General features: G+C 40.3%; 1 protein-coding gene across 6 annotated transcripts in view; it reads left to right on the top strand.

Moving 5' to 3' along the window:
• The window catches only part of znf536 (zinc finger protein 536), a 180,527-nt gene that overhangs the window by 76,966 nt on the left and 89,944 nt on the right, over positions 1-13,617 (top strand). For 4 of the 6 annotated variants that reach the window (XM_053617295.1, XM_053617294.1, XM_053617299.1 and 1 more), the window contains one exon: positions 7,307-9,555. In XM_053617295.1, the coding sequence (XP_053473270.1) occupies positions 7,308-9,555 (2,248 nt within the window). In that variant the 5' untranslated portion in view covers position 7,307. Of the gene's footprint in view, positions 1-3,358; positions 3,962-7,086; positions 9,556-13,617 lie in introns of those variants that run through there. The other 2 variants (XM_053617296.1, XM_053617297.1) reach the window with 2 other exon arrangements.

Here is a 13,617-nt window from a genome sequence, read left to right as displayed (position 1 = left end):
CAAGTGATGCTTCAAATGACCACAGGCAGCCATCTTGTGTACGTGTAACTCAAGGCAAGTATTATCCAGCCTTGAAGTCAAAAAGATTGGCGAACTACTAACCCAACTCCTAACCCTAACCTTATCTAACCCTAACCTTTTATAACTTCTTATTCAATTTGATCTGTGTGTATAGTTATGAATTTTTGAACCCATGTTTGATTTGCCATATTTGGGATTGCTAGGATAACTGAACCTGGCCTTGAGGATGGATGACCCTTTTCCTGTTCCTTAAATCAGATTTGATGTAATTCTGACACACAAACAGGATAAAAACAGCATAATAATATGCTAAAAAGTATAATGCGTGCACTGTCCAAGCCTATGTAGGTTTTCTCTTTCTGGTTCTCTTTTATAAAAGTATGCATAACTAGTGTTCAGCAGATTTAGTTGCTTTTTTCCCCCCCGTTTTTTTTGGACAAGAAAAACTCGCAATCAAGCTCAGTGTGAAAGTATGACTCTTCTATTAATCAGAGAAAACAGTAAACACGTGTATTCATTACATGTTTGTATGTGAGATGAACACCTTTTGGAAGCACCCCACACATCTTCATTTCAAGACCCCCACCAACACTCCTCTCTAGCCTGCTGTCTGCTTAACAAATGCTCAAAGTTATTAATCTTCCTCCCTACACACAGCGTAAAATCTACAGGCAGGAGTCCCCACACACTGCTGTGAATACCATTGCACAACACACACACACACACACACACACACACAAACACACACACATACACACACACACATACACACACAGTACATCTGCTGTACTTCAGGATAACACTGTGAATAGATAGCATAAAGGGATGCTTTGAGCTTTTGACCGGCGTAAGATGATGATGACGATGATGATGCGGCGAAGCAGCACAATGAACTGTGGGAATTCTCTGGTCTCCCATTGATCTCGCCTCCCCTGGCATCCCAACAAGCCTGTCTGACATAGGGATGAAAAGAGCAGCATTTTTCTCTCTTTCTTCCTCCTCTCTCTTTTTTCGTAGCCTCATACTGATCTGTAGAGATGAGCTGAAAGCTGAACTACCTGTTGAAAAGTTCTCTTAAGACCTCCTCAATGATATATTGTGTACGAGAGAGAAAGAGAGAGAGAGAGAGAGAGAGAGTTATAAGAAATAAGGAGGGGGGAAGCGAAAAGACTAAGTTTACCCAAGCCAAATATATTCATAACTGTTACATAGTGCTTGTTGTAGAGTCTGTAGTCATACTTCTATAATTAGGCAATACAAACTGTTTTCTGTTTTAACCACAAACACCACCTCCATTTTGTGACGAGCCACAATGAAAATGGCTTTGTTCTTTCAGACTGTGTGTCTTTGCGTTTGATTCAGTTTAGTTCTTGTGCTGGGAACCTTGCCTTAATGCCTCATTACAGCCACTAATAATCCAGTTCAGTCAAAGAGCATCGAGAGGAAGAAAAACAAGGCACGTTTTATTGGATTAATTAGATGCATTCTGAAGACCACCTGCAATAGACTAAACAGAGAGAGAGAGAGAGAGAGAGAGAGAGAGAGAGTCAGGCCTGAGACACTAATATGCACAAAGTGGGATTCGAGCCACAATCTGCTCATGATTTATCTATCGTGCGTTTCTGCCCATACGTCCGTAAATACATAGCGTGCACATCATATCCTCACATTAGATATGCACCATATGGCGATCGCTTTTGAATTTCTTCACCTCATTTTTTATCTGAAAGTCATTAATGACCGTGTGGAACTTGGGCTGACTTTTAAGCTGAGTAAATAATGATTGATTTATTAATGATGATGACCTCCATTATAATTAATTAACATGGTACCTCATAGTAATTAATCGAAGAATTTTGATCAATATAGGCCCAAGATTACAAAGTAACTAATAATTATCTGCATTACTCAAACCATTAGCCGATTCTTATTTCTATTCTTTACATGAATATAGGTAAAAAAAAAAAATATCAACAACAACAAAAAAACTGGAGCATACATATAATTAAAATCATGAACATGTTTTAGATGCTGTGCATTTAGAAAAGATGTGTTTTATGTCCTCTATGAGGTGGGACATACTTTTAAAGTCGGCTTTTACAGAGCCAGTTCAAGGCTCGGTTGTAGTGCTGTGTGTTTTATAGAGCTGTACTTACACACTTCACCCTGATTTGTGAGATCCAGCAGGGGATAAGCTCAAGGACACGAGCGCATAAAGTCATCGGATCATGATGTTACCTTTTTATTTAGCTGGTTTTTTTTTTTTCTTTGTCAGACATGTTCTCTTAGACATATACATAACTCAACTATTTACTGAAAGATAAACCCTAACCTACCTCTACATTTTATCTACTTACAGAAAAACAACATGCGTTTCAAATGCAGATTTAAAATGTTAAATGACACTTTAACCTCACTTTAATTATCAGTAACTTCCACATCAGTCTCTCTCTCATCACACGAGGTAAAAGCCACTCCTGGCATTTAAACATGGGCCTCGTTGTCGTCTCTTCACTTGACTGATCTCTGTTCACACTAACATCGATTATGAACTCAGGCAGTTCTGATCTTTTGGCAAAATTTGTTACTAATGTCATTTTATTGAGGTCATTTAAACATTGTAAACTTTGCCTGCTGTCATGTGTACAGAGTGTGTAGGTGTTCTGTTCTGTTTTGATGATAATAAGATGACGCAGCAACACGAGATGATAACCACGATCTGACTGCAAATGAAATGATTAGTTTTGTGTCTTGTTGCTCTACGCCATGTACTGTAAGTAATCAAAAGCTTGATCAAAATTTGACATTCACTGTGTGAGGATATCACACTTAGCTACTAATGTTTTAGACATCTGGCTCCTTACCCAACATGATCTCTGCAGATCTTTGTTCAAATACATTTACGTTTTCTGAAAGTAGAGATGTCAAAGTAATCCAATGGTAAACCCAATTTCTCAGGTGTTTTCTTCTATTTGGCTGCTTTCCAGAATTGACCTGCAGTGACATCTGGTTTTGCCATCAGAAAGATCCTCATATGTGCGCAGTTGGGTATTACTATTACTGTTTTCCTCAACGTTCTCCTGTTTGAAGATCCGTTTCTCTAGTTATCAGTTGCTAATAATCAGAATCAGTGTGAAAAAAAAAAAAAGCACACCAGTTGAGTTTGAGTCTTAGAGATTAAAGCTGACGTAACAAATATTCCCGCAGTTCTGTAAATGCATCCTGCTCATTTTGTGTAAAGCCACACTCAGATCTCAGATCATTAGCATAAGCACCCTAGTAAAGGCAAAGGTAAAAGTTTAGGAAGAGCACCATTTGAACTAACATTGTACCTGAAAGTCTAATGTAAACAAATGACATCTGTGATGCATAATCCACAAAGGTAATAACATAGTTTAAGCACATTAAGCGCAGATGCTAGCAGTCACTGGATGAGATAATACACACACACACACACACACACACACACACACAAGTGCCTACAAGGATACACAGTGTCGGTTTTTACTTTCTAATTAAGGTGTGTGGTGCAGAGCAATTTGCAGTGCAAGACAGAAAGTTAAGCATAAGATAAGACACGAATCCGGTTGTTTTGCCGTGTTGCTTGAAAGGCTGTGTATTAACCACAGACATGCATGCCACTGGCTCCCGTGTGAGAACACACCAACAGAGGAAGTCTCGGTGGCTTTTAAAAAGCTTGGTGAGAAAGTTAGCATTAATTAGAGCGTGCGGCTGCTCTTAGACTATGTGCGGCAGGTACTAGAAAAAAAGACACACACACACACACATACACCCACACACACACTCACACAGACCTTGTCTCAGTCTCACAGCTGCTGAGCGACTGTCCCAGACCTTAACAGGGAAATTAAGGGTCCACAAGAAGAGCTAGGAAGTGTGTCTGCTGTGGACCACCAACCAATGGCACTCTTGCAAATAGGTGAGGCTAGGCTAACATCTGTAAGAGTTATAGATGTAGATATGCTTGATTTATTTGAAAGATTAGATTAGAGCTCTGTTATATGCGTCTTCTATTTTTATCTGGGTCATAGTGCATAGATATATAATGAAGGAAACCACTAGAAGTGTTACAGAGTTTAGAGATCAAATCTGCAGAGCTGATATTATATGTTTCTTGTTATCAATGAGACTGCAAGATTAAGTGGGTTAAAGTATAATAATAAAAGTAGAGAGACCCTTATTCTGCAAATTCAGTTTGGTGGCTGTTATTGTATATGGATTAACTATGCCAGTATTGTAGAATTTAAGAGCACTAATATGATGTAGGTTTTAATTCCTATGTTTCTTTAGAGATAAGACTCTTGGCAAAACGCTTTTACTGATTATACAGTGGAAAATATGCGTGTTGTAGATAATTGCACCATAGTGATGCCTCTCACTGAGTATTCCCACGGAGCATTTTTTTTTTGGATGGCCTTTTAAAAGATTGCATTGTGTATGTGTTTTGTGTGTGTGTGTGTGTGTGTGTGTGTGTGTGTGTGTGTGTGTGTGTGTGTGTGTACGAGTGTAAGAGAAACAGTTTTTTATGTCTCCGCAAGTACGTGTCACATTTTTAACCATACAAAATGCCCTTTTTTAATCAGAAAAACAGAACTGGAATGACTTGGGAGCAGGAAAAGCATATTAATGCACTTCATTTGCATACACTCGTCAGTGAGGGTATGTTCAAAAACAAACTGGATTCGTCAGTTCATTTCACAATGTTCCTTTGTCTATCTGCCTTTGTTATATGGTAAAGATAAAGGAAGAAATCAAATTGAAGAAAAGGGCAAGCTGCTATCTCTCCAAATGAGCAACAGCTCATCAGGCCTTGCTGAAATCATACATTTCTATTGCAGAACGCAGTGTGCATGGCAGCCACTTTCAAAGAGCCTTCATCTAATATCTGCAGGGACAGCGAAAAGCGAGTCAAACTAATTTTAACATCAATTTTAACAGTTCTCAGGCTGAAGAAACTCCCGAGTCATGAGCACTGGCATAAAACTAAATATCAGCCCGACATTATTGACTTCGCCTGAATATGTGAATTTAGTCGATCAGCTAAACATGCACGAATTCACCCATCAGTAATTTATGTTTGTCTTAAACGCACTCCCCAAATTGTATTTTTGCTGAATATGAGAATTCATACCGAAATGCTTAGCGATGTAGATTTGTACAGCATGTATGCCTACGCACGTGATTGTGTTCATAACCAGTCATTACATCCATAATACACCTACAGAGCATTGTTCCAATCCAATGCTTGTCTTCCTTTACATTCCTCAAAGATGTAGCAGGGGGACAAAGTGAAATGGCATCCATCAGCAGCCCACAATGCATTCAGCACAAACTGGAAGTGACCACAGTATTTTATTCATGTCGGAGCGATAAGCGTTCACAACCAACACAGCGTAGGAAGAGTAAATAGCTAACAAACAGGCAGCCCTTCTTAGAGCCCTTAAAGTCCGAGTGTCAGCGAATATGTGCTCCACACCCACTGCCTAACACAACGCCGACTGTGTGCATCTGATTTTTTAATGATCTGCTACTGTTTGTGCGTAACTGCGGATAACGTCATATAAAATATTGTAAAAATATCGCACATTATAAAATTCATATGCTTGTAGAAAACGTAGCATCCTGAAATGTCGGCTCATGCTGAGGAGACAGGATGCTGAGTCATTAGCTCTCCTTTGGGGTAAACTGGGTCAATCTGCACCATTTAAAAGGTTTATTAATGACCAAGCTGTACAAGTTCTCTGCCCTATCCATGCCCTATGTGTGTGTGTGTGTGTGTGTGTGTGTGTGTGTGAGAGAGAGAGAGAGAGAGAGAGAGAGAGAGATAAGGACTGGAATGGGGCATCAATGAAATGTTTTTAACTAAAGGTGCTTCATTTCCATAACTAATAATTGTCCCTGCCTTTGACTTTTAAAGAGGAATGTCTCTCATGCTAACACTTAGCAGTCAGCCTTGAAATGATTTTTTTTTCCTTTATAATTACAGTCATGTGTTATAGCACATGGCCACTGTTACTAAGCCGCATACTAATCAGCTTAATGAGATATTATACAATATTTTGTTGACCAAAGCAAATCTCACTTTATTGTTTTTGAAGCTTGACCCTGTTTGTCACAGGGGAATGTTGCAAAACCATTATCCCTCCTTAAGACAGCGCACAGCATCCTAAATTTGCACAACCGTGCCAGATGACAACAGACTCTGCTTGTGTATTCATTTCATCCTGATGGTGCACTGAGCTGCTCTGTGGCCATTTTAAATGCCTGGGAAGCCTCTGATACATTGGGAACCCTTTCAATAATGCCAACTGTTGTTTTCTACTCATCGGAAGCCATACGAGAGTGAGAGTGGAGAGAGAGGGGAAAAAAAAATGTAGGCGAGAGCAAAGTGATTCGCATCAAACGTAATGTGCCTCTTAATGAAAAATTACGCCAAGACAAGTGTCGCAGCAGTGAGATAAGGGTGTGTGTTTACTGGAGTAACCCCTTGGTTTTAAGTGCTATTGTTAATATCATAATTGTAGTATTGCGACGGCTTCATGACAATGGCACTGCTCTGTTTCATTAAGGCGTGTAATTGGAGGAATTCTGATAGGATGGGCCCAAGTAGTTTAATTATGCAGTGCCTTGCCATGTTTACTGGGTAATTATTGCCTCAAAAATTGTGTTACTGTTTGAGAAAAAAGTTCTGAGAGTTACAGCTTTTCCCCCAAGTGTGAGTACATGTAGTACTTCATAAATCAGAAGGAGATAAACTCACTTTTTTTCTTCACACTCGTCACAGTAGTGCAGTCATCGTTATTAACTATTTCCCCCCCCCACACACAGACTGCATAAAGCACCCAAGGAACATGTGAGAAGAATTTGTTTTCTAGCTTTCGAATTCACATTTCAATTGCGCCTTATTACTAAAGTGTTTTCCACGCTTACACATTCTTTAGTGATCGATGAAATGTGCTGGTCTTTGTGCAAAAATCCTGTTTAGGATATTGTTTACTTGGGACTCTTAGCACACCACTCAGGATACTATTCTTTAAATGAAGCACCTTTTTTTGTGGAATGAGTCTTCACAACGACATTGTGGCAAATAATAGATATTACTTGTGAGTTATGAAAGTAGTGTGAATGTTTAGATGTGAATTTTTAATTGATATTTTTCATTTATAATTTTCTGTTGATTGCAAACAATAGATTTTTCCTTAAAGCTATCCAAAGGCGTGCACTTACTTAATGCCATCTCTGTCGTTCATGTTTACAATTGCAGGATGGAAGACTCTAGTTTGTGCCTTGGTGTGTCCTCAGCGGTCCCTGATGCTGACACCCATATCACCAGTGCCATGCTCAATGGCCGCTACCCAATCAGTCAGAAGCTGCATCAGCTGACTGCTCAACTTGGCCACGCCTTCCCTGACCTCCCAAGCCGCCAACAAATCCCAGAGGAAAAAGCAGCCACCCCATTGGATGAGAAAACACATGTTGCACTGGCCAGTCAGCCGATTAGCAGCCAGATGGCTCTGCTAGCCAATCAACTCAACCGTAACATGGATGCAAGTGCCCTAGGTGGTCTCAATGGCCGTGTCGACCTGCAGCAATTCCTCAACGGGCAGAATTTGGGAATCATGTCTCAGATGAATGATATAGAAGATGATGCCCGCAAGAATCGCAAGTATCCATGCCCACTATGTGGAAAACGATTCCGCTTCAACAGCATCCTTTCCCTGCACATGCGCACCCACACTGGTGAGAAGCCCTTCAAGTGTCCCTACTGTGATCACCGAGCAGCCCAGAAGGGTAACCTCAAGATTCACCTCCGTACCCACAAGTTGGGTAGTCTGGGGAAGGGTCGTGGTCGTGTACGCGAAGAAAACCGACTTCTTCATGAGCTTGAAGAGCGTGCCATCCTACGTGATAAGCAGATGAGAAACAGCTTGCTGCAGCCTTCACAATCGCTTCCACCCCACCTGGGTCTGCAGAACCAAAACCAGCAACAGCCAAGCTCTGCGTGTAGCCTCCTGACACCTACAAGTCTGGGAGGCACATCAGAAGGGCTTGCACAACCCTCTGCCTCACCTAAGCCAGCAGGCACTAACCAACAAGATGAACAGGCACTTAACCCAGCCATAGGCTTCCGTTGTACCTTTTGCAAAGGCAAGTTCAAAAAGCGTGAGGAGCTGGAGCGTCATATTCGCATCCTTCATAAACCCTACAAGTGCACTCTCTGTGAGTTTGCTGCTTCCCAGGAAGAAGACCTCATCAGCCATGTGGAAAAGGCACACATCACTGCCGAGTCATGCCAAGGGCAGGGTACAGGAGCTGGCAGTGGAGAGAAGCCTGCCAATGAGTTTCGATGTGATGTCTGTGGCCAGATCTTCAGCCAGGCTTGGTTCCTGAAGGGTCACATGCGCAAGCACAAGGACTCCTTTGAGCACTGTTGTCAGATCTGTGGGCGTCGGTTCAAGGAGCCCTGGTTCCTAAAAAATCATATGAAGGTGCATCTCAACAAGCTTGCCATTAAGAGTAAGCCTCCAATTGGAGGTGGAGCTGAGCAAGATGGGCCCTCTGTCAACAGTATAAGCAGCTTAGCACAAGAAGCCCATGCCAACCTGTACTCACGTTACATCTCCTGTCTGCAAGGTGGTTTCCTCAGTCCTGAAAAGCAGAGCTTGGCTGAACAACAACACCAAATGTTGGCCAAGGCTGGCATAGCTATGAAAGAGAAAGAAATGCTGGGAAAGTTGCTGGGACCAATGGCCGGCATGAGTCATGGTCTGGGGGAGAATGAGAAGCGCTCACTGTTAGGTTGCTTGAATCTGGTGCCTCCTCTAAAGTCAAGTTGTATGGAGCGCTTACAGGCAGCAGCAAAGGTGGCAGAAATGGATCCACTTAATAGTTACCAGGCCTGGCAGATCATGGCACGCAGCATGGCCATGGAGCGTTCTTTCATGCCAAAAGATCAGCACCATGGAGCCCATGTGCAAGAGGAAGAAATGGCTAGTGCCGCTGGGATAGTGCCCTTTGGGAAAGACAAGCATGAGCACTCTAATCTTGATTCCAGTGATGGCCCCAAGCAGAAGAACCACCCTGATGCCCTCCATGGGGTAAGGACCGGTGGAAGCATAATGTCCATGAAGGAAGAAGCTGGGAGCTTTGATGGTCACCGTGAGTTCCTGCCTCAGCACGGTGGTCTGGGCCTTGGTCAAGGGCTCGAGTACAGCCTGGCCAGCATGAAAGAGAAGCCCACTGAGTGCCCTGACTGTGGTAGAATATTCAGAACCTACCACCAGATGGTAGTCCACTCTCGGGTGCATAACAAAGACCGGCGCCCAGAAGAGGGTCTGCAACATGGCCTAGATGAGAGACGTGGCTCCGCCAGTGACCCTGAGTCTCAGTCCATCAGCCGTTCCACCACCCCAGGCTCATCCAATGTGACAGAAGAGAGCGGGGCAGGAGGCGGCCACTCCCAGACAGGAAGTGTGCAGGATGACAGCCCTCATCCTTCTTCCCCTTCCTCAGGTAAGACCATTTTATTTCATATATTTAATTATAGATAACATGCAATTAAGTGCAAATATTATTATATCAGCCCATTTTTCACTGCTAAAACATGTTCTTGGGGTTAATTTTGCACGTTGTTTTCATTTTTCCTGTGAGAAACTGAAAGGAAACGAAGCCTTTTATTTTCTTGTGAAACCCATGTGTTTGTGTTTGGGTAAGGTGATCAAATGATAGCGATGAAATATCTTGCTCAAAAACAAACGAAAAAAAAAAAAAAACCCCACTACAAATCTTAGCTCCACATTTCACTTATGACCTCGAGACTTAACCTGTCTCTTCAAATACCCATCAATCACTCATTTTACTTTCGACTATGTTTATCTAAAGACACAAATTGACATGACACATGGCATCCAGTTCTCAAATATCACTGTAAAAACCCATGAAAGCGCTTTGAGGACATGACCAATTACTAGTGATTAAATCATTTCCATGTTAGAGAAAGAGACAGTGAATCTACCGCAACTGAGCGACACACAGCTTTTTTTTAAGATAAAGTGTCTGTTTAGCGGGATTAAGAAAAGCTGCAGCTAATGATTACAGAAGTTTTAAAGGTAACTTTCTCATTCCTTGCGGTAGAACGCTGCAGCTAAGCAGCCTGTCTGATAATTAGGTCATGACTATGTGATAATCAGTTTGGTTTAAGCTAAACAAGACACTAATTAAAGATACACATATAAAACAGGTCAAAAAAAAATGTGAACTTCATTTGCATGGTAAAATGTGCTTTTAAGTTGTGGAGAAAGAAAAGCAGGCTGTAGCTTAGCTTAAGGCTCTAAGCAACTTAATTTCAACAGTACAGGAGAATTTGTTTATTTATTCTCTTATCACCCTCGTGTAGTGAGATGGGTTTGAACATGCAATGGGCTATGCTTATTTTAATCTAAGTAATAATAACAAACAACCCCAACCCCAATTAGGAATTAATGAAAATGAGAGGAAGATAAAGCCTTTTTTTTTTTTTTTTTTTTTTTTATAGAGATGGTTTAACCTAAACACATTTCACCAGAGAGGAGGGTGATATGAAAGTAATTATGCTATGAATTTTAATGCAGAAAGTTTGATGTCTTTTGCATATCTTTTACAAGTACTTTAAAACAGTGATGTTTAACTCATGCCATTGAAAAGACTCTTGTGAAATCTTTCTTTATTGTCAAACTGTCAGGATGAGCTACATTATCTGGTTGTAAGCAGAAACTATATACTTATACTAATTTATTCTGCATCAGGTTTTATGTTTTCCTGTAGTAAAACATAGTAATATATTTAATAATTCAACTGTCATAAAAACCCTCTTAGAACATTTCAAACAGAATGATTGATTAATTCAGAGTTCATATGAATAATGGTTGTTTTATGACAAGCTCTATTTCATTAAGGTATAAACAGTTTTCAAGCTCTTTACAATTTTTTTTCTGTCTTTCTCTCTTTGTCCTTGCTAGTGTTAAAGTGTGATCACCATTTGAAATCCCCATGTTGGTACCCAGCTTAGGTGCTGAGGGCATGAAGCCAGTAAACACCCCCCCCCCCCCTTCGCAGTCCCCACACTGACACAGCTGTGTCTTAAGATTGACCTTGAGGTCTCTCTGTAGTTGTGTCAGACCAGGGAAGCTGATACATTCTCAGAGGTGTAAATTCAAACATGTATAGCCATAGTGCACAAGCATAACACTGCATCTGGTTTTTTCTTTTTTTAAACCCTCAACAAAGTTACAGGTGAGAACTGCTAGGGAGGAAATGAAGCAGCATTAGACTCACTGACCGAGTTTATATAAGATGATAATATTAGTTGCATAATCCAAAAAAAGCTGCATTTGTTTTATCGTATTGTAAAAAAAAGAGACACCCATATTTAATCGATAGAAATATCTCTTCATTGATTTGGAAACAGGGAACATACTGTATTTTTACTGTATGCACTTGCCTGCAAACATATGTGTTTGCACATTAGGCAACAGGATGTGGCATGCTATACCTCTGTTTTACTTTTAATATCTCACTTGTTGCTCTCAGCCTTTCAGAACAGACTTCCTCTCTCAACTGTAGGTTTTATAATTTTTTAAAAGTCTCTTTAACACACAGCAACTTCATCTGCCAGCCTCCTTTCGACAAGCTCTGCCAACCTCTAAACCACCTACCCACTGCAATTTTGAGTTAAACTTGAATTACAGTAATCAACAATAACATCTCAACTGTGAAAGAAGGTCGACACAATCGCTTTTGTCTTTAACACTACACTTGTTTAGAGATAGAGATAGAGAGAGAGAGAGAGTTGCCTCAGAAACGTCCTTTAAGGACCTTTCTCCTCTCCCTCTCGATAATCAACCCTAAATGTATGCTTCTCATTCAATGGAATCTCTAGCCCTTTTTACGTCTGCTCTATCTTTTCCTTTATTACATTTTTTTTTCGCTCCCATCTCCTCTTTTATTTCTTATTACTATTACAAGATTGGTTTGACTGAGGAAGGAATCCATTGTTATTTCAGATTCTTCACTCGGAATTGGGCTCTATAAACAAGGGGGGGCTCCACTTCTGATAGTGTTTCTGAATTCATTATGATAGGCCTTTGAGCGACAGCATGGATAGACAGAAAGAGCGAGGGAAAGATTGCCTTAAACAGCAGTTTATTCTGAATGCCACAACAGGCAGTATTGAAACCTGAAGTAATGCTATGTAAGGCAGGGGCGTAAAAAGACATTCATTCAATTTGAATGCACACAAAGGTTGAATGAAAAGGAAGAGGTCAGTGTTGGGAGGTGGGGTTCAGGGTCAACTAGACCTTCGGCTTTGATGACAACCTGACATCCTTCTGTACGTTTTAAAGTTGTATGGAAACTTCAAAATGCAAAAGATCTAAATGCAAAAGATAAATAACTCTGACAGAAGTAATTCACTATAACCTGTAGAATTATTCCCGCGTCCCTTTTTTTAAAACTCTCCTTATCTTTTTTTAAATAGCCATAAACATCCCCTCACTTTTTTTTCCCCCTCCTTTTGAAAATCCCCCATGTCTAAATATTTTCAAGAGGAACAGCGTTTTAACATGGCAAGGATTACACACATACCCCTAAGTCCTCAACGCTGTCCAACATGTCGGTGAAACGCACGCTCCATGCAAATCGAAACTGGATTTGCCAACGGATGCCTTAGGTTATAAAGCATGGATATTCATCTAATTACACAGTTACAATGGGGGTAATTACACACGCAGAATTACTGTTACATTGTAATTGCTGTGTAATTAAAGTCAAAATAAAACCAAAACGTTCTGGCTTTACTTTGTTCAGACTTTCACGGCAAATATTTCAAACATGTAGAGAGTTTCACGTTTCCTGATTATTTCTATAATATGTACACCCTAGCTGATTTCCTGTTAATGATGTTGAGTATAAATAAAGACACACACACACACACACACACAAACGCTGTGTTGTGTTACTATGTATTATAGTATTATACAAATTATTATACAATTACTACATGAAACAATTTTACTGAATACTGTATTGTATTATGATTCTAAATGTTTGTAAGGGGAGTTTGATTTATTATCATCCATTGACACTCAATTGACACTTTTTTCTATCACTTACAATATATTTCTTTTCTTCTGCTTTTTACTCTTTGGTCTGCTCTCGTTCTACTTTTTTAATTATTTATTTTTGTCCTCCGTGTGAACAATTGAATTTGAATCTGTCTCTCAATTACCCATTTTCTTCACCTGCTTAAATCTATCTTATGGATGATGTCTTTTTTCCTTTTCTTTCTTTCTGTTTTTTTTTTTTTTTTTTTTTTTTTTTCGTGGTGTGACACACACAAAAAAAGTGAAAAGATGTCATAATGTGTGAGGCGAGTTCATTATGCTGCCGTATTTCAGTACAGTAGGTCAGGGCTCTGGTGTCCTTAAATGATAAAAACCCCATTCAGCGCATTAATTGTCTGAATGCTTGCCTGATTGACACGCCTTGGATAAATGTAGGCTTAGTATTTTTGTGCATGCTTGAACAATATAAAAGGCC

Source organism: Ictalurus furcatus, chromosome 27 (assembly GCF_023375685.1).
Source record: "Ictalurus furcatus strain D&B chromosome 27, Billie_1.0, whole genome shotgun sequence".
NCBI classification, from domain to species: Eukaryota; Metazoa; Chordata; class Actinopteri; order Siluriformes; family Ictaluridae; genus Ictalurus; species Ictalurus furcatus.
This window is presented reverse-complemented; position numbering and strand designations above follow the sequence as displayed.